This window comes from Neolamprologus brichardi, chromosome 12 (assembly GCF_056152115.1).
Source record: "Neolamprologus brichardi isolate AB-2024 chromosome 12, ASM5615211v1, whole genome shotgun sequence".
Classification (NCBI taxonomy): domain Eukaryota; kingdom Metazoa; phylum Chordata; class Actinopteri; order Cichliformes; family Cichlidae; genus Neolamprologus; species Neolamprologus brichardi.
This window is the reverse complement of record NC_142115.1, coordinates 1,213,523-1,239,051: the sequence shown is the minus strand read 5'-3', so window position 1 is coordinate 1,239,051 and position 25,529 is coordinate 1,213,523. Positions and strand designations below refer to the sequence as shown.

The window sequence follows — 25,529 nt, the reverse complement described above, 5'->3', positions numbered from 1 at the left end:
CTTTCATAGGACTACTGAGCTTATATAATCCTGTATAAAGGTGGATGCAGAGAACACGTGACACACAGTATAATCACCTGCCTTGGAAGGATATGCAGTGTGTATATATATAAATTTAAAAGAGTAAAATGTGTAGAGATAAAAGTACTCATGGAGGAAATGTAAATGTATTAACTTCACTTCTCACCTTAAAATAATCCCTCGCCCCATAACAACAAAGTAAAAGAGGTTTGCTTGAAACTTTAAACAATTACACCCTAAAGTCTGAGCTCGATGCTACAAACTCGGATCAGCTATTTTCTTTTTTGCAGATTCTTTTCACTTTCATTGGATTGGAGGAGGATCGTCTGTTTTTAGATCAGATGTTCAATCAGATTCAAGTTTGTGCTCTGGGACACTGACGACCATTCAAACACGAATGTTATTTGTCACTTCACTCCAGTCTCTGCAGGAGGCTACCATCAGAATGTCTCTGTGCACTCCTGCATTCAGCATAACGTGGGCCCCACCATGCTGCACTATAGTGATGGTGTTGGCATTCAGGCCAGAGAGTTAAACCTTTGTTTCATCAGATCAGATCATTTTAGTCTTTGGTTGCCTTTTTGCGAGCTCTAGGAGCGCCGTCGGGCCATTTTCCTGAAGAGTGGCTTCCACTTGGACACTATCAGAAAAGCCTGATTAATGGAGCGCTGCAGAAATGTTGTCCTTCTGAAAGGTTCTCCTCTCTCCACAGGGCAATGCTGGAGCTCAGGCTGGGAGGTGACCAAGGACTGATGATCACTCTGACAAAGGATCTTCTACACCGACTGCTCAAACTGGCTGGGTGTCCAGCTCTACGAAGAGTCCAGGTGTTTCTAACTTCTTCCATTCATGGATTATTGAGGCTGCTGTGCTCACTGGGATCTCCAAAGCTGCAGAAACGTTTCCGTACGCTTCCCCAGATCTGCGCCTCGATACAATCCAGTCTTGGAGGTCTACAGACAACTCCTTGAACTTCATGGTGCGGTTTGTGCTCTGCACTCTCAACTATGGGATCTTATACAGACCAGTGTTGGTGGTGTCCAGTCAGCTGAGTTTACCACAGGTAGACTCCAAACAAGCTGTAGAAACATCTGACAGATGACTGGAAGAAGATGCACCTGAGCTCAGTTCTGTGTGTCACGATAAAGGCTGTAAATACTTAATTAAATGTTATATTCACTATGTGTTAATAGACCTCTCTGCATTGAATCATATCTGTTATTAACCTCTGTCTCTCTTCCACAGCATGTCTTTATCCTGTCTTCCTTCTCTCACCCCAACCAATCACAGCAGATGGCCCCGCCCCTCCCTGAGCCTGGTTCTGCTGGAGGTTTCTTCCTGTTAAAAGGGAGTTTTTCCTTCCCACTGTCGCCAAAGTGCTGCTCATAGGGGGTCATATGATTGTTGGGTTTTTCTCTGTATCTATGAAGCGCCTTGAGGTGACTTTTGTTGTGATTTGGCGCTGTATAAATAAAACTGAATTGAATTGAATATTTTCGTTTATTTTTTAATACATTTGCAAATTTCAAGCAAACCACTGTCCTCTGTCGTTATAGGATTGTGTGTAAAATTTTGAGGTGAAAATGAATTGAATCCATTTTAGAATAAGGTCGTAACATTACGAATCTGGAACAAGTGAAGGACTCTGAATAGTTTCTGGATGCACCGTAAAGTTGTCGTTACTCGATCAAGAGCGAAAGGATATCAGCATCATGTATTACTACAGTCGATGGTTTTTATAGAGGTGAGGATGCAAAATGATCAGAATAAAATAAAAAGAAGTCAAATGAAGAGAGCAGCCCTACATATCTGTCTAATATGAACACTACAGGAGTCCTCACAGTGTTACTGCAGGTGTTGGGTCCTTGTATGTGTTATCTAGAAGATCACTTTGTTGTAACTGACAGGTGCTATGAATTTAAAATGTTTTTCAACAATGTTAGCGCTAGAACAAAATGCAGGTTTCAAAGATTACATGGTATGACATGTTGCAGGTAACCTGTGCCATTTTACAACCAGAACACAGTCCTGCCTCAGACAACTGTCAAACACGAGGGAGGGTAGAAATCCAGCAGGAACAGGAGTTCACCTGCAGGACGATTTATTAAAACACCGACAAACACAGATTCTGACTGTTTGTGAAAACCACCGGCATCAAATGATGTGGACAGGGCTACAGCAGCAAACACAGAGGTGCACAAAGAACAAAATGACGTTCAGTATTTACTTCCAGATGTTCTTTTATTGTACAGGAGGCTCCTCGGCGCCCTCTGGTGAGGCATTGGGGTCCAAGAAGTCTGGGTGCTGTAGTTCCTTTAAATATTTTGTCGGGGTGAGGATGTGGGTGGCACCTACAGGAAACAAAATTCTCAAAGCTCAGCAAGTGCCGGGTGAAAGCTTGTTAATAACGTGAGACACAAACAAATACTCTGCAAAGGTTTAACTGAAAAGTTACAAATGCTCGACTGTCCACAGAGGTCAGTGTTTCTACACCAAACAACCAGGTGATGTTTCAGATTCAGAGGACACAGCAGAGCCTGGGTCTGATCCGAGCGCTTTTGAGTTTTAAAAATACTTTAAAGTGTATTTTGTCCAGTGTTAGCTGTATGGTACGTAGTATGGTACGGATTTCAAAATCCTAAATGACTTCTTAACATTCACAAGATTGTGAGAAAACTTGACCTCTGACCTTGAGGTGGAGATCAGTGCGATTCAAACTAATCTAAGATTTCTAGAAGATGCAACTGTGGCATGAATTTCAAAATCACCTCATTCTAAGTTCAGTTATAAGAGCGCTACAGTTGAGTAGTGCTCTCTGTGTTGACCAATGCGCCTGCATAAAACGTGCATTGCCCCTTAACAGATGACCCAATTGTCCTATAAGTATTCTCAGTCAAATTAACTCACCAATCAAAGCCTCCCACTTGCCATTGGCCTGGGTGACCTCATACACGCAGCGCATCTCACTGTATGTCATGCCTCCGATGATGAAGACGATTATCCGGGGCCCTGTCTTCACCTCTGTGGGGCCCCTGTTCTTGTGCCAGTTACCATAGCGAGCACTGCATGATGAGCAACAGACAAACATTTATGTCCTGAGAGTTTTATGCATGTATACGTAGACCCTTTGAAACAACGATAGTGGCAATCATCGTCTTATTTTGTATCACCTGAAGTCTGTATTTAGCTACACACCTTGATGGAGCGCTGGCTTTGGCAGATGCCTGTCGCTGGGAAATATATGGGTATTGCTTGGGATCAAGTTTGTCTTCAATTGCATCCTGTGGGAAGACATGCAAGTAGCAACAATCTGTAACTGTACCAATTGTAACCCAAAATACTGTTTAACATATTTGTTTCCTAAATACTCCTACAAACTCTGAGAGCTCTCCTAGTCATGATCAATACTGTTATTTTTAATATAATAATTATTGTCTTTATTATCATTATTATTATGCCTTTATAAGATGAGTATATTTCTGATATTTAGAGATATGTGTCTAATAACACTAACCCACAATATTAGCTTGTAGTTATATGACACAAAGCAACAGCAGATGGGAAGTACCTCCATGAGATCCTTGACACAAGGGGTCCACCTGGAGAGCTGGTAGGTTTGCTCACTGATCCGCTCCTTGCGATCAGGTTTCTTGGGTTTCTTGGTGGTGCCCTATGAACAAATGCTCTTTTTAACTAAAGTGTTTTTACTGTTGACACATGAGCACTAAAAAATGACTTTTGTTCAGCCCAGAAATATTACTATTCTTTAAAATGTTCATACTTTTTAAGGTACTCTTAATAAACGGCTATCATAGTCATTCTGCAGACCGTCCTGTAGGCCCACCACCTGCAGGAGGTGTCATAGGGGTCGGTGCAATGTGCGCCCTGGTGATCCAAACCTCAGCTACCTGAGTCGGCTATCGGGACATGGACGTCACGCCTCTGGTGGGGAAGGAACCTGAGTGACTTTGTATAATAAATGTGGCCACAGACCTGATGTGATATGACTCAGATAAAGAGAGTAGCTGAGGTGTCAATTGACCAGATGAGTCAGGTGGCGGGGAAGGATGCTGAACAGACCCGACACACCCAAACATGATCTCTGGAACATCTGACCCTGTTCCCACCTCCAGCAGAACTTTGGCAGCTTTCCGAGGAAGGCTGGGAACCGTGTTCTCCACCTTCATTGCCGAGGCAGCTGCAAGGAGCTTCATGCTTGTCCCTGAACCACATGGTGGATACTGGAGGTGAAGGAAGCACCAAGCTGAAGATCATAAGCTGATTGCGTCGCTCAGTGCACTAGGCCAGATGAGGAAAAATCAGTTTCTAACTCCAGCTTGTCGCTGCGGTGAAGCACCTGTAAACTGAGTCAAACAGGCTCTTGTCCACACCGTCCTCATTCATGGCCTTTACAAAACCGAACATTACAGCAAACAGCCGGATTTTCCCATTTGAGTGCAGCCGAACAAACAACGAAGGGCCAAAAAAGTGGACAGCATATCCTTGGTTTTAACATAAAGCTCATTGTTGCAGCCAGGGGCAGCACAAAGTGATCCTTTTAAACATATTTTCAGTCCCCTTGATTTCCACTGAGTTATCAGTTCTGTCACTAGTTAGCCAACATAAACTAATGCAAATCCAATCCGGTGACGTAACGTTATGTACTGACATCATTCTGATGTAAATGAACCTTTATATGTGTTTCATGTCCTCTTTAAACATCTCCTTGGTAGGATGGCCATCGTTGGAAAGCATGGGCAGCCTTTCAACGATTACGACCTATATGGATGACCACCGTACTGCCTTTATCAACCAAGTTGCGGCTCCTGAAGACCATCGTTATACCGACGGCACTGTATGCAGTGGAGACTTGGAAATCAACTGCAAAGATCAACCGCCATCTTGACGTCTTCCAACAACGTTGTCTTCGACGGCTGCTCAAGATCACATATCGGGATCGCGTTACCAATGAAGAAGTATATCGCCGTGCGGGAGTAGAGCCGCTCCATGTCCAAGTCACCAAGCGTCGGTTGGGTGAGCTTCAACTACCAGAGGATCACGATACTCAGACACTATGCCAGGGTGCCGGAGAGTTCATCCTGCGGGGGATGGTGGGGAATGTAGGGTGTCTGGCTCATTGGTATGGGCCATTCGGTGCCTGCATAACCATTCCTGGAGCTCGGTCCACATTGCCAGCAGTAAGTTGGACTCGTTCCTGGTGCGTGTTGGACTTTGCCAGCAGTTTTATTCATACTTTTTATGGATCGAATTTCTTTGGTAGACGGTTGCAGTTTGGTGGCCTCAGAAGCTCATCTCTGTTTTTTGCAGATGATGTGGCTTTGTTGACTTCACTGGATAGTTTGCAGTCGAGTGTGAAGTGGTGGGAAGGAGAATCAGCACCTCCAAGTCTGAGGCCATGGTCCTTAGCTGCAAAAAAGTGGAGTGCCTTTTGCGAGTCGGGGTCCAAATGGGAACACAGCTGCAGTGATCTGGGCACCACATTGGTCCATCGTGGTAAAGAGAGAGCTGAGCACAAAAGCAAAGCTCTTGATTTACCAGTCGAGTTACGTCCCTACCATCACGAGTTCTGGGTAGTGACCAAAAGCATGAGACTGTAGTTACAAATGTCAGAAACTGTTGGCCTCTTTGTTAGCGATAGGGTGAGGGATTCAGCCATCCGAGATTGGCAGCCAGAGTAGTTCAGGGATCTGGCAAGGATGCCTCCTTGGAGAGGTGTTTTAGGTATGTCCCACCAGAAGGGGGCCCCAAGAGCAGACCCAGGCCATGGGAAAAACCTCTGTGTTCCCCTGGATAGGCTGGAAGAATTGGCTAGGGAGATTCAGATTCTTTTGACTAAATAAATTAATATTCAGTGGTGGTCTCATCTTAGCAGCTTTGAGACATTTTGATGCAGGAAGCTGCAGTAGTAACATTTCCAAATGCTTTTATTTGTTTGTTATTTATTGGGTTTATTTATTTATTGAGGTTGTTGGCAGATTTGCTCACCTCAGAGATAATGGGAACACCCATGTGGGCCATGTTGGAAATGATGTCACTGTCCTCTGGTGGGATGTTAGCATGCTGAAGGAGCTTACACAGGTTCTCCTCAGTCACACCTGACACACACAGTGAGACACACAAATGCATGCAGTACAAATACCCAGTCCAAACATGCAATTCACACGCATGGGAACATGCATGTTTAGAAAAAAAAAGAATGAATTGACAAAAGAAAGTAAATCAAAACCTGAGAATATGAAACTGTAGCAATAGGACTCTGTCTAAGGATAAAACTGAAAGACTGGTAGTGGGCTGCAGGTGATCAGATAGATAAAAACTATGGTTTTCATCTGACATGAAAAACAGGATGACGGTGGATATCTGACCATTCTTAAGGAAGATGTAGAGCAGGATGATGCGGATCTTGTCGGACACACTGACATTGGCATCCAGCAGAATGGGGACAATGAGCCTCATGGGATCCTTGATCTTCTCACCTTCTGCATCTGTTCCCATCGCGAGATCCTTCAAAATAAAAGAGAACATTATTAGAGTCGTTTCTTGCTGCAATTAATGCCAGTCACTGGTTAACACAGTAACAGGAGACTAAGGTCACAATTCTAAGCTGTATTTCATTTGTAGTCTACTAAAAGTGATGTCACAGGAGATGTTAGAGAATTACATTTTTAAAAGTGATTCAATGATAAACAGGAGATGAGTCTAATGAGTTTAAACTGCCTTATCTTTAATTATGCTAACATACCTGAAAATAGAGTTAAAAAGGTTACACTGAGTGGACAGAAATGAATGAATAAACGGATGTAGCATAAACTAAGAACAATAATACTATGAAAAACAAAAATTAAAAATGTCACTATACAGGGTAGAAGAGACAGATAGACCCAGCATCTAGTAGCCATCCAGTAACCATTACAGTGCCGACATCCAAAAAAGAATCTCAAGCATAAAGAGTCGAACACCACCGGGCCCTGACATGATTCATCTCTGGCTAAAGAAGCTAACTGCACTGCATGAGCATCTGGTAGCACATCTGGCTCACCAAGGAGCTACAGTGCAGAAGCCACAGGGATCCTCAGCGACAAGGCAGCAGGCTGTGCTGGCAGCTGGCTACGCCAGAGCACACTGAGCCCCGGGCCCAAAGACCCGAGGTCCAAGGGGCCTCCACACCCTGGAAGGGGACTGACTGAGCCAAGGTCCCGCCAAGCAGCCGCCAAGAGTGAACCAGTACAGCACCCAGCCCCGGACACCAAGAACCACCAACGCACCAGTGGGTGGGGGCATCAGACACTGGCAGGGAGTGTGGTGGGGGAAAATAGCCTGAGATGTTCTCAGAGGTGGAGTCTAACCCCTGACCTGACACAAACAGACACACACAGACACAAACATGCACACATATAGAAATACTCAGCACTCACCCAACATGGAGACACAGACATGAACACTCACACTCCTCCAAACATACTCTGTATTCCCAGATCCAGGCACCATCACCCCCTTAGGGGCGATCTGTGCCAGACCCAGGAGATGCTTCCCTGTCCTCTGGGGTGGAGATGAGCACACCGCCCCCGGTCCTGCAGCAGCAGGGAAGCGCAGCAGCCCAGACCCCGACCAGGATATCTTAATAGATTATTTATCAGAGAATAACAAAATACTAACCAAGTTTTTTTAGTCTGGCGGCCCAACAGAAGTGTTGGTGTGTCTTCTGGAAGACATATAAGTCTTTTATACTCTGACAACATAGTAATTTGTAAATACCTAAAAAAATGTGTTGATGGAGCAGAAAACACAAAGCCAGAGTGTTAATGGAACTGGACCAGCTGCTGCAGAGGCCACACCCATGGTTCTGCTTCTGCATCCCTGCTGATTAATGAACTCACCTCAACCAAAGAGACAAGACAGAAAGAAACTACACTGAAGCAAGTCCAGGAGCATTTAGCAGTTAAACAGAGAGAAACTGACCAACTGGAACAACAGTTGGAAGACGAGGCGATCCAAAGAATGAAAATGTGTCAAAGACTGGATCAATATTGCAAGACAATTGACAGAAGAAATGCTGGAACATCAGGTAGCAGAGAAGAACAGAGAAACCACCAAGACCAAGGTGAGGTCTGGACAAATATTGGTAAGATCTATGGATCTGGAGGCTGAGATACAGCAAGCAGTAGCAGAAGCAACAGCAGCCAAACCCACCTGCTCCAGCAACGTGGGGGAACGCCTCCAAACCAGCGCAATGTGCATCGACGACAAGTATCATGGCGAGATATACGGACCCAAAAGAGATCGAGGGGCCCACCTGTTCTACAGAGCATGTATGCTAACAGTAATACGTGCAGAGAAAGAGGACATTAGCAGAGGGAGTGTCCAACAACACGAAGAGGTGCCCAGTACTAGTGATGGTAAATTCGATTCTTTTTACTGAATCGAGTTTGAATGAGTCACTCACCAAAGTGAATCAGATTTTGAGTCACTGAGTCAGTTGACCAGAGAGTGCAACAAATGGACATTTTCACTCAAACTTAATTTGTTTCTCTTTTCATGTAAATCCTACTGTTAAGATGAGTGATTGAAAAAGAAAAACAAGTATTTTTATAGAGCAAAAAAAATTAAGATTTCTAAAGGGAACATTCATTTTATTTTATAAGTATTTTCCTATTTTCTCATCTAAATGTCCACTGAGCTGTGAGCCAGGGGGCAGTAATGCTCCTTAACACTGGTTGCCAACCAAGAAGAAGCTTCGAGCCAGGAGGGAGGGGGTGAGTAGCTCAAATGTGCTGTTAGCATGCAGAGCGATGCTACTGTGAACCGAGGAGCTATTGTCTTGATGTGAGCTTCTACTCAGGGTTTTTTCTTCCAGTTCAGAGCAGAAATGTTTCTGTTAAGAAACTGGCTGTTGTTTTTTTCCACAATTTTAATTATAAGCTAGATATATTTGTACTAATGAAATTAGTTTGCTAACAGCCACAGGGATGAGTCAGTGAGTCAGTTGGGCTTGTGAATCGTGATTCTCGAGCATTGAACGATTCGTTCATGATTCGCACATCACTACCCAGTGCTGGATGGGACAACGTACAACACGGCAGCTGGAACAACCTTCAGAGAACATGCTTGTGCTGTTTTGTTGTATTTGCATTGAACAGCATGCAAATGTTGGAGAGTGACAGTGATAACCTCTAACCTAACACTGAACATTAATTCTGCTTAACATTGTGCAGCTTTAGGAAATGCAGAAATCCTCTTTTTTAATTTGTTCCATTTCATTTGTTTTTCTCTTTTCCTTTTTTAAACCAAGTGATTGTGATTTTGTGTAAAAAGAAGTCGATTTCAATTTGTGCAGAATAAATGAATGAGGGTCATTTGTGTTAAATATCAGCCTATTTATTAGTTCTGATCATAATGTTTGTACCTCAATCATTCATAACTTTAACTGATACTGATTTCCCAGGATTAATAAAGATGTATTGCATACTTCTCCCATATTACTCCAGCCTTCTGTTCTCATGTTGTTCCCCTGCCACCTTGGATGGTTTACACTCCTGGCTTACTTGGCAATGCCCAGAGAGACGATGGGCGAAAGATCGCCTCCAAGTTTCAGAAGTAAGCCTACTCAAGTATCACAGAGCTGTTAAAGCTGAAAACCCTTTTTTTCAACCCTCATGTCCAATAATAGCGACAAACCACACTTTCTTTTTAGTTAACATTTTGGCTAACATTAGAATTTGTTTGATGATGTAATACATTCAAGCGTGAGAAATATGCAAAGAAATGAGGAAGGGGACAAATATTTTGTCATGGCACTCTGAATGCTCCCAGCGGTCACTTACACTGAAACAAGACCCTGAGGTCTGTTCCCTCAGTGTTGACAGATCCAACAGAGAAGTTTAAGTTTTGATGATTTACCTGTTCCACACGGCAAAGTTTGTCCACGGTGCCCTGGTAGCGGTTCATACAGTCCTCAGCCAGGTGGAGGTGGGTTGAATACTGAGCAGGGAGAGAGAGACGCTGCCAGTCAGGCTGACAAAGTGACCATCAGATCTAAACTTTATTACATTTTAATAATAATCTTAATATTTTCTACTAGGGATGCAACGATACCAATTTTTTCAAACCGATACTTGGATCTGAGTACTTGCCGATACAGAGTACAAAAACCGATACTTCTACCACACACACACACACACACACACACACACAAATGCAATGAATTGGAAGACAGGTTTTATTTTATTCCCTGCCGATAAAAAATAAAATCTTAATAAAAATGACCACAAAATGATTTCAAGTGAAAAATAAGCACTTCTGTTAAATTATTGCAGAGTCTCCACATTGTAATTTTACAAAATATCACTGAACTATTGGCACTGTCTGGGCGGTTGGGAATTTCATATCGCAGCTCGAGTATGCTGAGAAGACGGTGCTATCCTATGCTTTCCACGACTGGCATTGGCTGGTCATCCAGAGCGATAAAATGAGTCAGAGCCTCTGTTATTTTAACCTCCCGTGGATTTTCTCTTGACATTTTTCATCGCTTTTCCAAAACCTGAGTTAAAGTTGGCTGTTCCACACTGCTGACATTTTGTTTAGCCTAGCTACAGCAGCCTCCAGTTTCTCTTTTTTATCTGGAGCTGCCAGTCTCACTCGTCTAACCCTGTGCCTGTTTAGCGCGGGATGTCCCCCTAGTGGCCAATCTACAAAACTACAACAGAAATGACAAGCCACCCTCTGACTAATGAAATAAGTTAGTATCGGTTCATGGTATCGGTTAACTTTTACGAGTATGAGTACACACACATTTTACAGTATCGGCCCCGATACCCGATACCAGCATCGGTATTGGTGCATCCCTATTTTCTACATAACGCTTCTAAATGAGCTTGTTTCCCCGTGCTGTTTGTCATGAAGTGTCAGATTATCCACACATCTCTACATCTATATAGTTCACAGCTATAAACAAAATATTCTCATATGGACTGAGAATAAAAAGACAAAAACTTTATAATAATTTATGCTCATGCTGAGGGAAAAGCAGCGCTTTGTATGTGTGTACTATGTACTTCACAGTAGCAGAAGAAGCTGCTACTATGTTTTCTTTTGGTTTCTGTCATGTCTGCAGTATAATTCTACAGCATCATGAGGAATAATGAGGTAAACATATACGGAGATTCAGTATTCCATGAACGCTGTTGTCGTTGTGACTTTAGCTCCGACCTTGCTGAGCTCTTTCTGATACTGAGGCATTTTCTTCAGCATCTGCGAGAGTTCCTTCATGGTGGTCTGAAACACAACGAGACACCTGCAGTGAATAAAATGTCTTCATTCATCGGCTCATTGAAAGATTCTTTCAACAACAACATCAGCTACACATGATGCTACACAACTAAAACAATAAACTGATTTTACTATTTTATTCTCCACTGACTGAACAATGTTTTGAACATTTAGCTGCTTTTTACCCTCATAAGGATCAGGATCATGTTTTTATTCACTTATATGACTTATTATCTACCTTCATTTAAATGTCTTCCATAAAGGAGTACAAAGCCTTTCATATCCCAAATATCAATATTTAATTGATTGTAATATTAATATATAATTTTATTATATTTACTGTAATGTTATATTAATAGAATAATTTTGAAGAACTTCAATTTGATGAGTTTTTGAGGTTTTGTATGTCCTGTAGGCTGAGCAGATGTTTAAAGGAGTCGTCTGTAGATTTCTGTATATTTAAAAAGAGAAAACACATTTTTAAGGCAGCCAGTGATAAAAACACCAAAGATTTGTACAGTAGTACAATATCCCACTACATTTATTAATCCTTTATTTATCCAGGTAAAAAATCTCATTGAGATTAAAAATCTAATTTCCAAGAGAGACCTGGCATCATGGCAACAATCATTTTTGCTACTGGACCTAATGAGGAAGGACAGGTTTCAGGTATCTGCACAAGAAGTGTTGCAAAAGCCAAAGCATGCAAATTCATGAATTTGTCAGTAGAGACGTTGCAATCAAGCAGGTGTAAATCCACCATGGATTAGGAAACATTGTTCATTTTGACAGTAATGTTGAACTTGTCATTTTAAGTCATCTCCCACTGCAGCCACACTCTGCAAATGCCTCGTGTTGTTGGGTCAGAGAGACAGATCACCTGTCTTATTGTGTCTTATTGTGTAACATGCATCTTAGCCATCGCCATGACTACACTACTGCCTTCTGATTGAATGCATGTTTCTGCAACATCCTTATACCACACAACCCTAACCTTTACACCACACGTGTTTAGTAGTAGTAGAAGTACAATTTCACCAACTAACTTACACAAGGCAGCCATCAGAGCTGAATTGCAATAACAACTCCTTTTATCTCCACATTGACTTAATATAAATATTATTTCAAGTTTGATCAACAAAACTTTGAGTTTATTTGCCAAATAAACCAGAACTTTTTTTCTGAATGTGTCTAATACTCCTTAGTAGAGTAATAGTTGTGAGTAAAGTACAAGTTTACAGCTCAGTTTATTGCGTACACATCGATTTATATGTTTGTGAATATTTTTCCAGTAACTGAAAATCCTGTTTGAAGCGGCAGGCAGGAGCTGCAGGACTGAGAGGAGGCAGAATAAACCAGAAGTGGCTTTAATGCTGATTTCAAAGAACAAAAGTTTCCAATTATGGATAAAAAATGAAGATTTTGTGCACATTGACAGTGGCTTCTTAGCTCCTTACAGAGACACAGAACAAATACTTTTCATCTACAAAGACAAGAGACTCACTAGTGTGAATGAAAGGTTGTTAGTCAGATTAATAATGCTGACTTTTGATGACCAGCTCGATAACTCGACGTATGAACTGTCTGAGAATCTTTGAGAATTTAGTGATTGGTGGTAGGAAGAGACTGAGATGAGTGAACAAATGTAAGGTCATGTTGTTGTCACTGTAACTATGTGACAAACAGAGGATGCAGAACACAGAGACACGCCGTGGCCTTTACCTTTTCTCCAGTGTTCATCTTTTTGCTGGCAGAGAATTCCTTGAGTGAGCGAGTCACAGCTCTGTGCGTAGTGAGACACAAAGAGGACAAGTAAAAGAAAAAGCTCTCAGCATCCTGAGCAAGCACTTTAGTGACAGCAGGGACTGCTCCTTTGTTTGACTGCATTTGTGAGCAGGAGGTGAAAGCCACTCACGTCGACACCTCAGCGATGTGTTTATGTCTCAGACTCAGCCACAGGTCGTCATCCTCGTCCAGCACCACCTCCTTCATCCTGGTTTCTCCCATCCCGCTGGTCTCAAACCTAACAGACACGTGTTAACAGACTGCTTGATTTTCACATTGTCACTATTATTTCTATTTGTGTGACCCAAACTTTCAGTCATAACATTAAAAAATACATGTTTCAGGTAGGGATGCACCGATACCGATACCGGTATCGGGTATCGGTATCGGTATCACATTTTCTAAAGTACTCGTACTCGTTAAAAGTCCCCCGATACCGAGAACCGATACCACGGTCTGAGACCTGTCTATGTTTGAGCAGCATGTTAATCACAGGCGCCGAGTGCCCGCCCCTAGGCCCCAAGTACCCGCCCCCAGGCACCGAGTGCCCGCCCCTAGGCCCCAAGTGCCCATCCCCAGGCCCCGAGTGCCCGCCCCCAGGCGCCAAGTAGCGAAGGTAGCGCATTTAACACAAGCAATTTAATCAAGCACCAAAATCCCAACACGACAACGAGTACAAAGAGTTTACCCACGCTTATTTACCCACGCTTATTTACCCACGCTTATTTACCCACGCTTATTAGCACAGAGGAGCATAGCTGATGCTACAGCAGTGGGACAGAAAATAGTTGGGCATTTTAAACACTCCGCCTTAGCCTACTCCCGCCTCGAGGACATTCAGGGACAGCTCAACCAGCCAATAAAGAGACTGCAGCAGGACGTACAGACGCGCTGGAACAGCAGGTATTACATGCTCCAGTCCCTCATTGAGCAAAAGCGAGTGCTGGGCGTGTCCGAGCACGAACTCCCTGACTATCTCACCGCTCACCAATGGGCTCTTATGGAGACGACTGTTGCCGTCCTCGCCCCCTTTGAGGAACTAACTAAAAAAGTGAGCAGCTACGACGCACTAGCCTCTGATGTCATCCCAGCTGAGACTGTGCTAGTGAGGCTTCTAAACAGAGAAACAGACGAACAAATTTAAAATTAAATTTTGTTTTTTATAATTATTTATTCTGTAATATGTTGCATACAACATGCTTTTCATTTTAAATAAATGTTCTTAATTCCAAACTAGTCCCTTGTTGTTGTTTTGTTTTTGTTAAATTATAGGACTAAAGCTGTTACCTGCAAATTTAAATCATGTTTTTATTAAGTACTCGGTATCGGCGAGTACTGAAATGCAAGTACTCGTACTCGTTTCCAAAAAAGTGGTATCGGTGCATCCCTAATGTCAGGTGTCAGACCTCCTTCAGTAGCATCTCTACCTGTAAACATCATCCTCGACACCCAGCAAGTCGTAGGCCATGGCTTGCAGTGTGAGCTCATGCAGGAGAGGTGACACGGGGTCGAAGCCTCGGTCCAGAATGAGCAGCTGAGTACGAGACTTGTCGGGACCCTGGAGGCACCAGAGCATATACAAAACACTGCTTTAACATGTAACACGTCGTTTTTCCAACAGCAATCAGTTTAACCTTTGGAAGAACCCCTGATCTCCCCCAACACAGAAAACTAAAACTACACTGAGTGAAAATCTATTTACTATGTGAGTTTATTCTTTTCTTAACTCTAATCAACACGTGTAATAGCTGTACAGTTTTAATGCAGCTAAAAGAACTAATGATCAATAAAAGCAAGCTGGATGTCCTGGCTGATTAGAGCTGGGAACGATTTATTACAAATTGCATTGTGTGTAATTTCCTCTGTTTTTCTCTCGTTTCAGAAATGTCCACATATTTACCTTAATCTGGTTCTTCCATTCATTATCGAGTCATTTCACTGCATTACCTCTCCCAAGGTGGGGTCATCAGCTTTGTAGCCATCCAACTTCTCCTGAAGCATCTGAGCCAGAACGGCACAGTCTTTGTAGTCCCTAATGCAAACACACAGGTATTCATTTATCCAGGTGTTGGTTCATGCACATTTTAAAAGTCAAACAGCATGGAAGCGACAGCCAGGAAGAAAACATTTGGCTTATTTAGAAATAAGAGAAATCATCCAGAAATCAGATTCTGATAAAACAGTGTTGGCATGAAGACGTCATCCAAATTCAAGCTGTTAGAAAGCGAGATAGAGGAGGGGGCGGAGCTTCTCAGACAGGAACCACAAGAAATACACAAAAACCCACAGTGTGACTCCTCCAGGAGGTAGGACAGCTCAGTGGGATGGAATAAGGATATCCTTGACAGGAATATCAACACATGTCCCAGTCAGCAGATACTCAGCTGAAATAATAGGCTGACAACAGATGATGTCACTTTCTCCACAATGCATGGAGGGTTCCACCCAAAACTACAGCATCACGTGGCTTTACGAGCAGCCTAAAGGACAACACAGAAGCTCTGATCCAGATAGAGACAGGAGTCTATCACAGACACAACCTGCAGCCTGCTACATGACAGCAGGACGGGACGATGCGAGCTGAGTCAGCACTTGGATCAAGCAAGTGGACTACGAGAACATTTGTGCTGCATGCATCCAAACTGGAAGAGTAGCTCCAGCATTTTCCAGGAACAAAATTAGACCTATGTCCAGAAGAGAACAGTGTCAGTGCTCTTCTGCTAAACTGCTGAACCTCAGAACAACACAAAGCCCTCAGGCCTCTTTGTCTCCTGGTAGAGTTTGCTTTGGGAAAGATGTGCACACCACCCTGTCCAGAAAGCAGAGGCAAGTCTGATGGTTCTCCTCCGATAAAAGGCCTTAACATCCAGCCTGTTATGTTAAAAGTCTGAATGTGCTTTTGCTAATAATGAAACATCTTCATTCTTGATCAGAGATGTAATCAAAGCACAAGTGTCACACACACAAACAGAAAAACCTTGTAAAGTGCATCATACAAAGACAGAAAATGAAATGAAGTGATATTAAAGTTTAGATTTTAAACTTTGTTTCAAATCATGTTTGTTGAAAAGTCAGAGAGGAGCTGAGGAGCTGCTGGACATCAGGTCATCAGGTCATTATGTGTCAACAATGGTGAATGGATGTCACAGAGGGACTGAGGCCATCTCGAATGATGTAACGTTCACAAGGACAAAAGTGTTGTGCAGAGGAGATGAGTCGTTCTTTTCTACAATATAAGTCAGGTCAGAGGATTGGAAATAAGAAGTTCACAGCTGGAATGTGAAGCACAGACCACACCAGAGGGATCAGCCACAAACTGTGACGCTGCAAATTGGTTTTGATGGTTTTTCTCTGCTCATTTGTGCCGTGTTACAGATTCAAGAGACTTTGGATTTCCACTGTATTCCTGGGGGATTGAATTTCCGAGGAATGCTGCTAGATAACTGAATCTTTAGATCTGGTTGTGCTCGTCCTCTCCAAGCATTTTCCTCACAAAGATCAGAACAAAGTCAGCATCAGCTTGTAGCAGGCTGATGAGTATAATGCAAGTGCTTTGCTGCTGCTGAAGCTCCAGTCTGCTACATTCAAAGTCTGCATTGTTGACATTCTCCAGTCGTCTCCAACAGCACTGAGGGAACGTCAGAACAGCACTGAGCCTGCTCCTGATTTTTAATCAGAGGAGACAGGGTAGACACCCGGAGGAGAGAGGCACTTAGTACTGGACGAAACCCCGTTGGCTCCATCCAAACCCTGCAGACCTACTGGTGCAGACCCACAGGATCAGAGATCACCACTTTTTAAATAGAGACAATTCAAAAGGAGCTCACCCTCTGTATCGAACTCCTGGATACTCTTTCAGCGTGGCACAGAGGGTGGCGATCTGTTCAGCACAACGCTCCAACATGTTGTTCTTCACGTCAGCCTTGAAGGGGCTGTAGAAGTCCTGGAAAGCATCCACTTTATCCAGGGAGAAGACCTGACGACAGAAAACAGTACAAAGACGACACACAGTTGTATCGTTTCCCATCTGCACCACAACACACAGGCTCAGAAATAACTGCACAATAACTGGGCTGACTATTTGATTTAATATTTAATATTGTATAGTGGTATACAGAGGCAAAACTACTGGATATATCCTCAACACCTCCCATGTGCACAGTGTTTCCCAGTTTAATGCAGGCCTGAGTCTGGGTGGTTACTGATGCTCTTATATCATCCTGAAATCAAACTGGTACCTTGTGAACCTTGTGTGAGAAGCTGATTCATTTCCTTCTACTCTAATAATGCAACGTTCTTAAATCTGGTCAAAAATGTGTTACATAGTTTCGGTTTTCTCTTCACTTTCTTGCAACATGAAAGATCAACTTGTAGTTCAGTTCAGTAAATCGTGGAAAGACAGCTGAGATTTTACTTTTCATTCATCTGTATTCAAATTATACAAACACAAAGATCTCAGAACACTCAATAAGAATATTGTTGCCATCAGTCATGACTGATGGTGGCCAGGATCTTACCTGAGACTCATAGGGCAGGAAGGCTATGTGGATCTCAGTCAAGGCCTTCATCGCTTTAGAAGCGCGGGATTTGGTCAAGAGTCCAAACAAAGAGTCGGGGATCGCTGCAAGCAATCGAAGACAAACATTTTGGTTTACTTAGAGAAACTGTAGGTTTTACAAAGTAAGAATTAAATGTTTCATTTATTTTATCTGCTTGGCTCAGCGTGGTGTTTATGGTTCTGTTTCCTTTTCTGTCCAAAATACACATTTGAACAAAGGAGTGATTTTTTTTTTTGAGTGAAAATTGTAAATAACTTCAGCTGCTTTCAATCAGTCTCAGGTGAAAGTATAATTAAGCACATGTAGTTTTTCTGCCCATATTTACAGTAATAATGGGCAGCTTATCAAAGTCAAACAGAGGAATACAAATATAGAAATTATAAAAAAAATACAGCCAAAGACAAAAAAGGTCATATTAATATGGATTAGGAAAGAGACGTCTGTCACGTTCAGACGAGTGAATACTTTGAATACTTTTTGGTTTCGGGGCTTGAATTCTGTCAAACATGTGACATTTGGAGCTCATGTGTGTCTTTGAGTTAAACAAAGTTCACCCTGCTGTCAGCGTCACATCCTTAATAAAGTGGCAATGAAAAGAAACACTTAACCTTTTATTTGTAGATGGCTCTGTGCAGTCAGATGGGACTGGTACCCGCCTGCTCCCTGTTCTCACTAACTGGTGCTGTGACTAATATGAAACATTACCAATGGATGTGTTGAGTCACAAAGACTTATCACAGCCACGTTTGGTCCATGGCAAATTATTAAAATTTGCTTGACACCACAGACAGATTTAATGGAAATGGTCAGTAGTTCAGACTGACCAGCTCTTAAGTTCCAAACAATCATTCCAATAAAATCCAGAGGAGGAGTTTGGAACGGTCTAATCCCTGGAAATGGTCAAATCAGCCCCATAAAATTGTCAATTTAATTCAGTTCAACTTTGGATCATCGAGCCAAAAGACTTTTTTTCCATATTTGAAATGTAACATGTGTCATTCACCATAAACGATGCTAAAGACCTGCTTCATTAATTGTTGCTATAGAGCCATGTTGCAATGACCATGTCTGAGTGTCAGGGTCCTGGGTCTTCTGACCCAGCATGTTTAGTTCTTTGTGATTTTTGTATTATTGTACTTGTGTGAGTTATTCTATGGTTTCTAGTTTCGATCCCTTGCCCTTCATGTTTCTCTGTGTACACTCTGTTCTGTGTAAGTCTGTGTCTGCATGTTTGAGTTTCCCTCTGTGTCTTTCGGTTCTTAGAGTCCTCTAAGAACCGAGTCCTAAGAATCCTACCTTATGGTTTATGTCTCTGTGTTTCTTAGTTGCTGTCTCCACCGTGTCAAGTTCGTGTCTCTGTGTGATACTTCCTGTTTTACTTTGAAGGTCCGTGTCTTGTGTGAATGCGTCCTGCTTTGCTTGTCTCGTCAGTCCTGATTTCTCCCAGCTGTGCCCTCCTTCTGTGTCTCATTCCCCTCGTTACTTCCCAGTGTATTTAAACCCTGTGTTTCTCTGAGTCAGTGTCGCGTTGTCCCTCATGCTCTGTGGACACTGAGTTTAATAAAACACACACACACTTCCACCAGACCTGTGTCTGTGTGTGCAAACTGTCATGACATTTGGAGAATGTGTCTGCCTTTAAAAACATAATTCACTTAGTAAAATAGCACTGAAGCAGATAAAGGGAAGAAAAGCCTGCGCTGCTGTGGAGGAGTTTTATTCCTTCAGCTTTCACAGGGGAGAAAAACAACAAGCTGCTGTGGAAGCTGGGCAGACATTACACATGCACAAAAACTAAAACACTCCAAAGGCATGGAAGAAAAGCCAAAAGCACAACCAAAGTCATTTAACACAGTGAAATACTGTGATAGAGACATGTGTGGAGCATCTGTAGCTGTTTGGGGACCAGGATGTGTTCAGGGCCCCTGTTGTTGTCGTCTCACTCTGATCAAGCATGCAGTTTGGATTAAGACTCTTTTCCTGTTGTTTTCAAATTAAATTCCTTTTTTGAAAAGGAAATGCAGGCTAAATTCACGTGGATTTGCACGAGTTAAATGACTGTGACTTGTGTAAAAGCACAGCTGCAGTGTGGCGTGTTGGACTTTATTAAAATGTGTTTTCAGTATTGTATGATCTACTATTTTGGACTAGCAGAGGTGTTTATTAGTCATAGTGACTCCTCAAAGAGTTTTAGGATATTTTACTTTCAGTTACATTTATTCAGTTGTATTTATCCCCCAATGGAAAAAAGAAAGACAACACAGCCTCATCCAGCCAGTAACAGCTGCAAAACTATACTGACAGATGAAAAATACAGAAACCAAAGACACCTGTGAAGATTTTTAAATACAGTAAACGTGCTTCGAGTTAAAGAGAGTAGTGTTGGATATTCTGATATGGTCTTAACCTCGTTATATAAAGTGTCCTGAGACCACATGTGTTAGGACTTGGAATTATATAAATCAAACTAAATCGTGTATGTTGTGGGTGTGATTTTGGTCTACTCACTGTCAGTGAAGAAGACGTGGGCAGCTTTGTACCTCGGAGTCCGAGGGTCTCTGAAGTCCTCAATCACACCCTCGACAGACTGAAATAGCAAAGACGCACAGAATAATAATTCATTGTTGAGTAAGTTACATATCACTGAAAGCAAACATCAAACTAAATGTATTGCAGTAAAAGATTCAAATCAAAGGAAAGTGTCGTTTCTAATTTGATGGACAAACATTTGCAATGAAGAAAATCACATAGTGAGGCTGCAGAGGCGTCCAGCTGCAGTCCTCGAGAGCCGCCGTCCTGCAGCTTTTAGATGCATCGCTGCTCCAACCAGCTGAATCAATGGTTGGATTCCCTCTTCAGCTATCAAGTTTGACAAAGGCCTGGTAACAAGTCACCCATTTGATTCAGGTGTGCCGGAGCAAGGATGCGTCTAAAAGCTGCAGGACAGCAGCTGGACGCCGCTGCTGTAGAGGAACTGCTTTATTTACCTCGTCTGAGGGTGTGATCAGGTAGATGGCCTCCATGCTGGGCAGAGGTTCACGCCGCTTTGTTATATCTTCGACAACTGAAGTGGATAAAGAGCAAGGTCAGTGCGTTCATCAGGCTGGTTAAAGTCTCATATCCTAATATAAGACATTTATCATCCCAACAACGACATATAATCACAAAAATTTTACATTTTCTGTCAATTCTGTGAATCTCGGGCAACTCGACTTGCGTGAAGTTTTTTTAGCTGTTGCGTCGTGTACCTGGAGTCTAATGTTTTGACCGATGCGTGCAACTATTCATTGTAACAGCCGCCATTTTCTTTGTGAGTATTTCTTGCACGGCGTGCTGCGGGGAAAAGCCTGTTTTAACCTTTAAGTCTAAGGTTTATTTTGAGAACCTGACAGCTCTTTGTTGCTTCTCATCTGTGATCTTTCTCCATACTCTTTCAAGTGACTCTTGCGTAGGTGGTAGAAGAGGTTTGCCGTGTTTGAGTCTGAGATGGGGACCGGTTCCTAGCATAATTTGCATCGTACAGTTTTCTGGTCCGTGGCAGACAGTTGGTGTCGTAAACCACCGCCTCTGTTCAAAGATGGTCACTCACAGTGGACATAAATGGCTTCTTTCACTCCTCTTTCAAACCATCTGTCCTCTCTGTCCAAAATGTGAGCATTGGCATCCGCGAAAGAGTGACCTTTGACCTTTAGATGCAGATGCACAGCTGAGGCTTGTCCCGTCGAGGTGGCCCTTTTGTGTTGGTGGAAAAATGCACCATGTCGACCAATCAAAAAAATTATATGGCAACATGATATTTGGTTGTTTAGGAAGAGGGGGAAGATTTAGGAGTGACATGTTGTCCTGTGTAGTTAGTGTGTAGTGTTGTGGACAGTTTTGTGTTGTGTGTCAGAACAATGAGGCGACTGCTGTCTCCAGGTAGAAACAGGAGTGACACACCTGCTGCTGTCAGACCTGCAGGTATCAGGCTGTGAAGTTGTACATATAATTTTAAAATGGTCAATTTATATTTGCATTTAAAGTTATGAAATATGATTCATTAAACATGTTTGTGGTTGTTACAGTAAAAATATCACTTTTTCTACTCTGACTTTATGTGTTTTGTCTGATTTTAGATCAATTGTGTTAATACAGTGTGTCAAAATGAAAACTGTAAATTCAGAGATGTGAGGTTGTGCTGAAAAGGATGAGACCAAACAAGGCAAATAAATAGTTTTTAAAGGCGAAATGTAGGTAAAACCAAAAGTAGTTAAAAATGGCCAATTATACCCTGGACCCCAGAGGGTTAAACCTTTTTTTAAGTAACGCAATAGTTACTTTTCAAGTAATTAATTACTTTTAGAATCTTGTAACTCAGTTACTAACTCAGTTACTAACTCAGTTACGTTTTTAAAGAAGTAACTAGTAACTATAATTAATTACTTTTAGAATCTTGTAACTCAGTTACTAACTCAGTTACTTTTTTGAAGAAGTAACTAGTAGCTATAATTAATTACTTTTTCAAAGTAACTTGCCCAATACTGCTGACTCGTGTGATTAAAGGATCCCCTCTCGGGGACACTCCCCCAGGACTTAAATCTGGGACTCTCCACCACTCGACATTAGACCTGACGAAGCTTGAAACGTCTGCAGACGCTTTTCTTTCCAAGCTCGTTAGTCTAATCTTATTGTTAACACTGTTAGAGTGAAATCGCGGATACAAGTGGTGGAAATTAGCTTTCTCCAAAACACCTCTGATATTAGTTTTGACGTTTTCCATTAAATGGATGGTTCTTAAATTTAACTTAACATCTGAGTTTTTCTTAATTTTAGACTAGTTGTCAACTAAGAAATTAATGGCCAGTAACATCCCTAATCATTACGTTTGGTATGTAGCCCACAAGCATCATCACAGCAGTACTCCCAAATGAGCTGTTGGACGGAGCTTCGTGTGATCTGCCTTTTGACAAAGCAATTGGCTGGAAAAAGTCGACATATTCAAGGGATTTCATCACACCGTCACTACCTGGTGCCATGTGTCTCACAGTCAAAGTACTATTTAGTCAGCAATGTTCTGGTGGGAACGGATACCAAAGCCTGTCTTTAATCTGACACTTTTATTCAAAATGGTGAACTCATAAAAGACAGCTTTTTTTATTGGAACTTGCAAAAGTGAAAAACAATACTGGAACACACGTGTTGGTAGAATGCAACAAGGAACTGAAGAAAAGGCTTAAATACACACATGAGGACAATGAACAGGTGAACAGAATCTAACGAAAGACAAAGGGGGAAGTAAAACTGGCACATGACTAGGGTTGGGTACCTGAGCTGTGATACACTTTGGATTCTAGCCAATCATTTTACGTTTCCGAGGATAGTAGGCGGGTCCAGGTACGTTCGTTCTTTTAGAGCAGAGCTACAGATTAAAAATGCCCAAGGCGAAGCGGTCAAAGTCTGGCTGTACTTCACAGCAAGAGATGCAAACTCAGCAGCTGCAACAAGTGCTTTAAGCTGATACTGTGATACTGTCAAAGGAGGTAACACCTCGAATCTGATGAAACACCTGGCGACGCATAGCGTTTTTTTAAAAGCCGAGAAATGTGCCGTATTTGATAGCTTGCTGCGAGACCTCACACCGAGCACATCTACTGCGGGTGTGGTGCCTGTTATCGGACCCGGAGTTAGCAACATCCCCCAAAAACCCGAAGAGGAGAGTCCTGGCCCCTAGCCCTGCCAGTGTAGCAGAAATGATGAGGATGATGATGCAGCAGCAGCCGTTCTTCTCTGCGTGAGTAGCTTAATGTTGTTCGTGTGTAATTTACGTTGAGTAGGCTAACCACGTTATTACATTAATGCATGTAAGGTGAACTAGCAAACACCATCATAGCTACATGCGGCTGTCTTCTTGTTTGATGGCAGATACTCCCTTCACCCTGGACAAAAAGGCTAAAATGACCAAAGAAAAAGTGGAAAACAGTTAAACATGAGAGGTTTTTGGACAAAGTTGGTGTTTTTTCCATTGTTTAAGCTGCTTCCAGCCAAGAGTGATACCATATATGCCCCATAGCTGCAGAAAAGGCTAACATTGTTATCTTTTTACAAAAAAACAGCTGAACATGAGAGGTTTTTGGACCAATTTTGTGTTCTCCATTCTTTAAGCACCGGTTTGAGCACCGTTTAACCTCTTAAGCCCCAAGCCAAACTGATCTCCTGCCTTTTGCCCCCGTATCAGGGGGCGTTGGGGCTTAAGAGGTTAAGCACCGGCACCGTTTCAAAAGTACCGGTTTGGCACCGGTATCAGATAAAACCTAAACGATACCCATCCCTACACATGACTGATGGATTGGAAAGTAAGACAGGAAACAACAAAACATGTGAACACGTACACCAGGCAAACAGCCGGTATTCAACAGACTGCTAAAAGAAACATGAAGTCAAACTCTGGGACTAGATCACAACTACAAACATTGAGCTCCAGCATGTAATTCACAACATAATTACAAGAACACTGGAAATCAATAAGAAACATTAAACTGAGAACAGAGGAAAATAAACTAAACTCTGGATCAACGACCGAGGAACCACACAGCTGATCTTATCCTTTTCTAATATTTCAATTACCTTGTAAAAAAATAAATAAATATAGAAATATTTTCACACTGTAAACACTGCTGGATACATTTAACTTAATTAGAAATTAGAGTTAAATTTGATTTATTTAAAGCAGATTAAACTAACTACACAGCTACAGGTGAAGTGAGCTGGGCGTGGCTGGGTTGGTAGTACTTACTAGTGATTCCCTCAGACATGATGTCTGTCATCTTACAGCAGGAGGACACCATCCTCATGCTCAGCTTGTCCACCACCAAAACCTATAATAAAATCACACACAGCAAAGGAAACTACTATATCTGACATTTAATGAATGTCTTTGTTTATCTTTGAATCACAGATATCCAACTTCGTATGAATAATGATGTTAATGACAATTACCTTCCATTTTCCTTTTTCTCTTGCCTTCTTGATGACGTTGTTCATTACCTCTGTAAACAAAATATTTTGTGTATATTGTAAAGTTCAATCAAGAGTTGGAGCATTTTCACACATCAGGTCATAAATCTGCCAGTTGCCCATTTTTGATATTCCAGTCTTAATAACTAACAGACTAGTTTGTGCAAACCTAGAAAATCTGCTGCCTCATCCAGTTTATTAAGTGTTCGGCTGTTGTTGCTAAATAAAAAAAAACAGCTGAACTGAAATTGAACATTTCCAGCCTACAGTTCCATTGTGACTACGACATATTATAGCGTTCACGGTAATACCGGTACAATGTTAGGCAACGATAAGAAAATGAAACATCGCGATAGAATATGGGTAAAACCCGCATGCGCAGCGCCTTTGTTTTCATACACACATGGCCGAAAAAGCATGGCGGCAACGGAGAATGAGAATGGAGAAAGCGGATCGTTGAGTGAAACGGATGAACCAGAATAGGTTTGTAAAAATGGTGCCACTTCAGTGATGTGGAACTGGTTTGGTGTTTGTCCGTCAGATCGTTCAGGTCCCAAAGTCAAACGAACACTGCAGCGTCACTGAGAGTTAATAACTGCCTAAATTCTTTCATCTTTAATAAAACGATCAGCATTGCTGCTTTACCAGGTGTAACAATTACGTTTAGCATCCAGGCATCCATGAAAACAGAATTCATTACATTTAACGGAGTTAGAAGTTAGCAGGAGTGTGTCTGAATCTCAGTCGAGGTATAATCGTCTCCTCTCTCCTGTTTCGGCCTGTACTCCACTTTCCTTTGGATTTTATAAAACCATCGCCCTTTCCTCTCCTCCTCCCATTGCTTCTGCCACCTTTCCTTCATTTTGCATCATATTCTACTCTTGA

General features: G+C 42.2%; 1 protein-coding gene across 1 annotated transcript in view; it reads right to left on the bottom strand.

The window, feature by feature from the left end:
• Positions 1-25,529, bottom strand: part of stxbp1b (syntaxin binding protein 1b) — a 35,743-nt gene that overhangs the window by 1,478 nt on the left and 8,736 nt on the right. The window contains exons 2-19 of the mRNA XM_087848858.1: positions 24,627-24,676; positions 24,424-24,505; positions 20,639-20,715; positions 20,160-20,238; positions 17,610-17,713; positions 16,920-17,068; positions 15,040-15,124; positions 14,520-14,650; positions 13,223-13,330; positions 13,030-13,090; positions 11,248-11,313; positions 9,940-10,020; positions 6,408-6,546; positions 6,028-6,137; positions 3,590-3,691; positions 3,217-3,302; positions 2,929-3,083; positions 2,249-2,372 (exon numbers count right to left, since the gene is read on the bottom strand). Of these exons, the coding sequence (XP_087704984.1) occupies positions 2,263-2,372; positions 2,929-3,083; positions 3,217-3,302; positions 3,590-3,691; positions 6,028-6,137; positions 6,408-6,546; positions 9,940-10,020; positions 11,248-11,313; positions 13,030-13,090; positions 13,223-13,330; positions 14,520-14,650; positions 15,040-15,124; positions 16,920-17,068; positions 17,610-17,713; positions 20,160-20,238; positions 20,639-20,715; positions 24,424-24,505; positions 24,627-24,676 (1,775 nt within the window). The 3' untranslated portion in view covers positions 2,249-2,262. The remainder of the gene's footprint in view (positions 1-2,248; positions 2,373-2,928; positions 3,084-3,216; positions 3,303-3,589; positions 3,692-6,027; positions 6,138-6,407; positions 6,547-9,939; positions 10,021-11,247; positions 11,314-13,029; positions 13,091-13,222; positions 13,331-14,519; positions 14,651-15,039; positions 15,125-16,919; positions 17,069-17,609; positions 17,714-20,159; positions 20,239-20,638; positions 20,716-24,423; positions 24,506-24,626; positions 24,677-25,529) is intronic.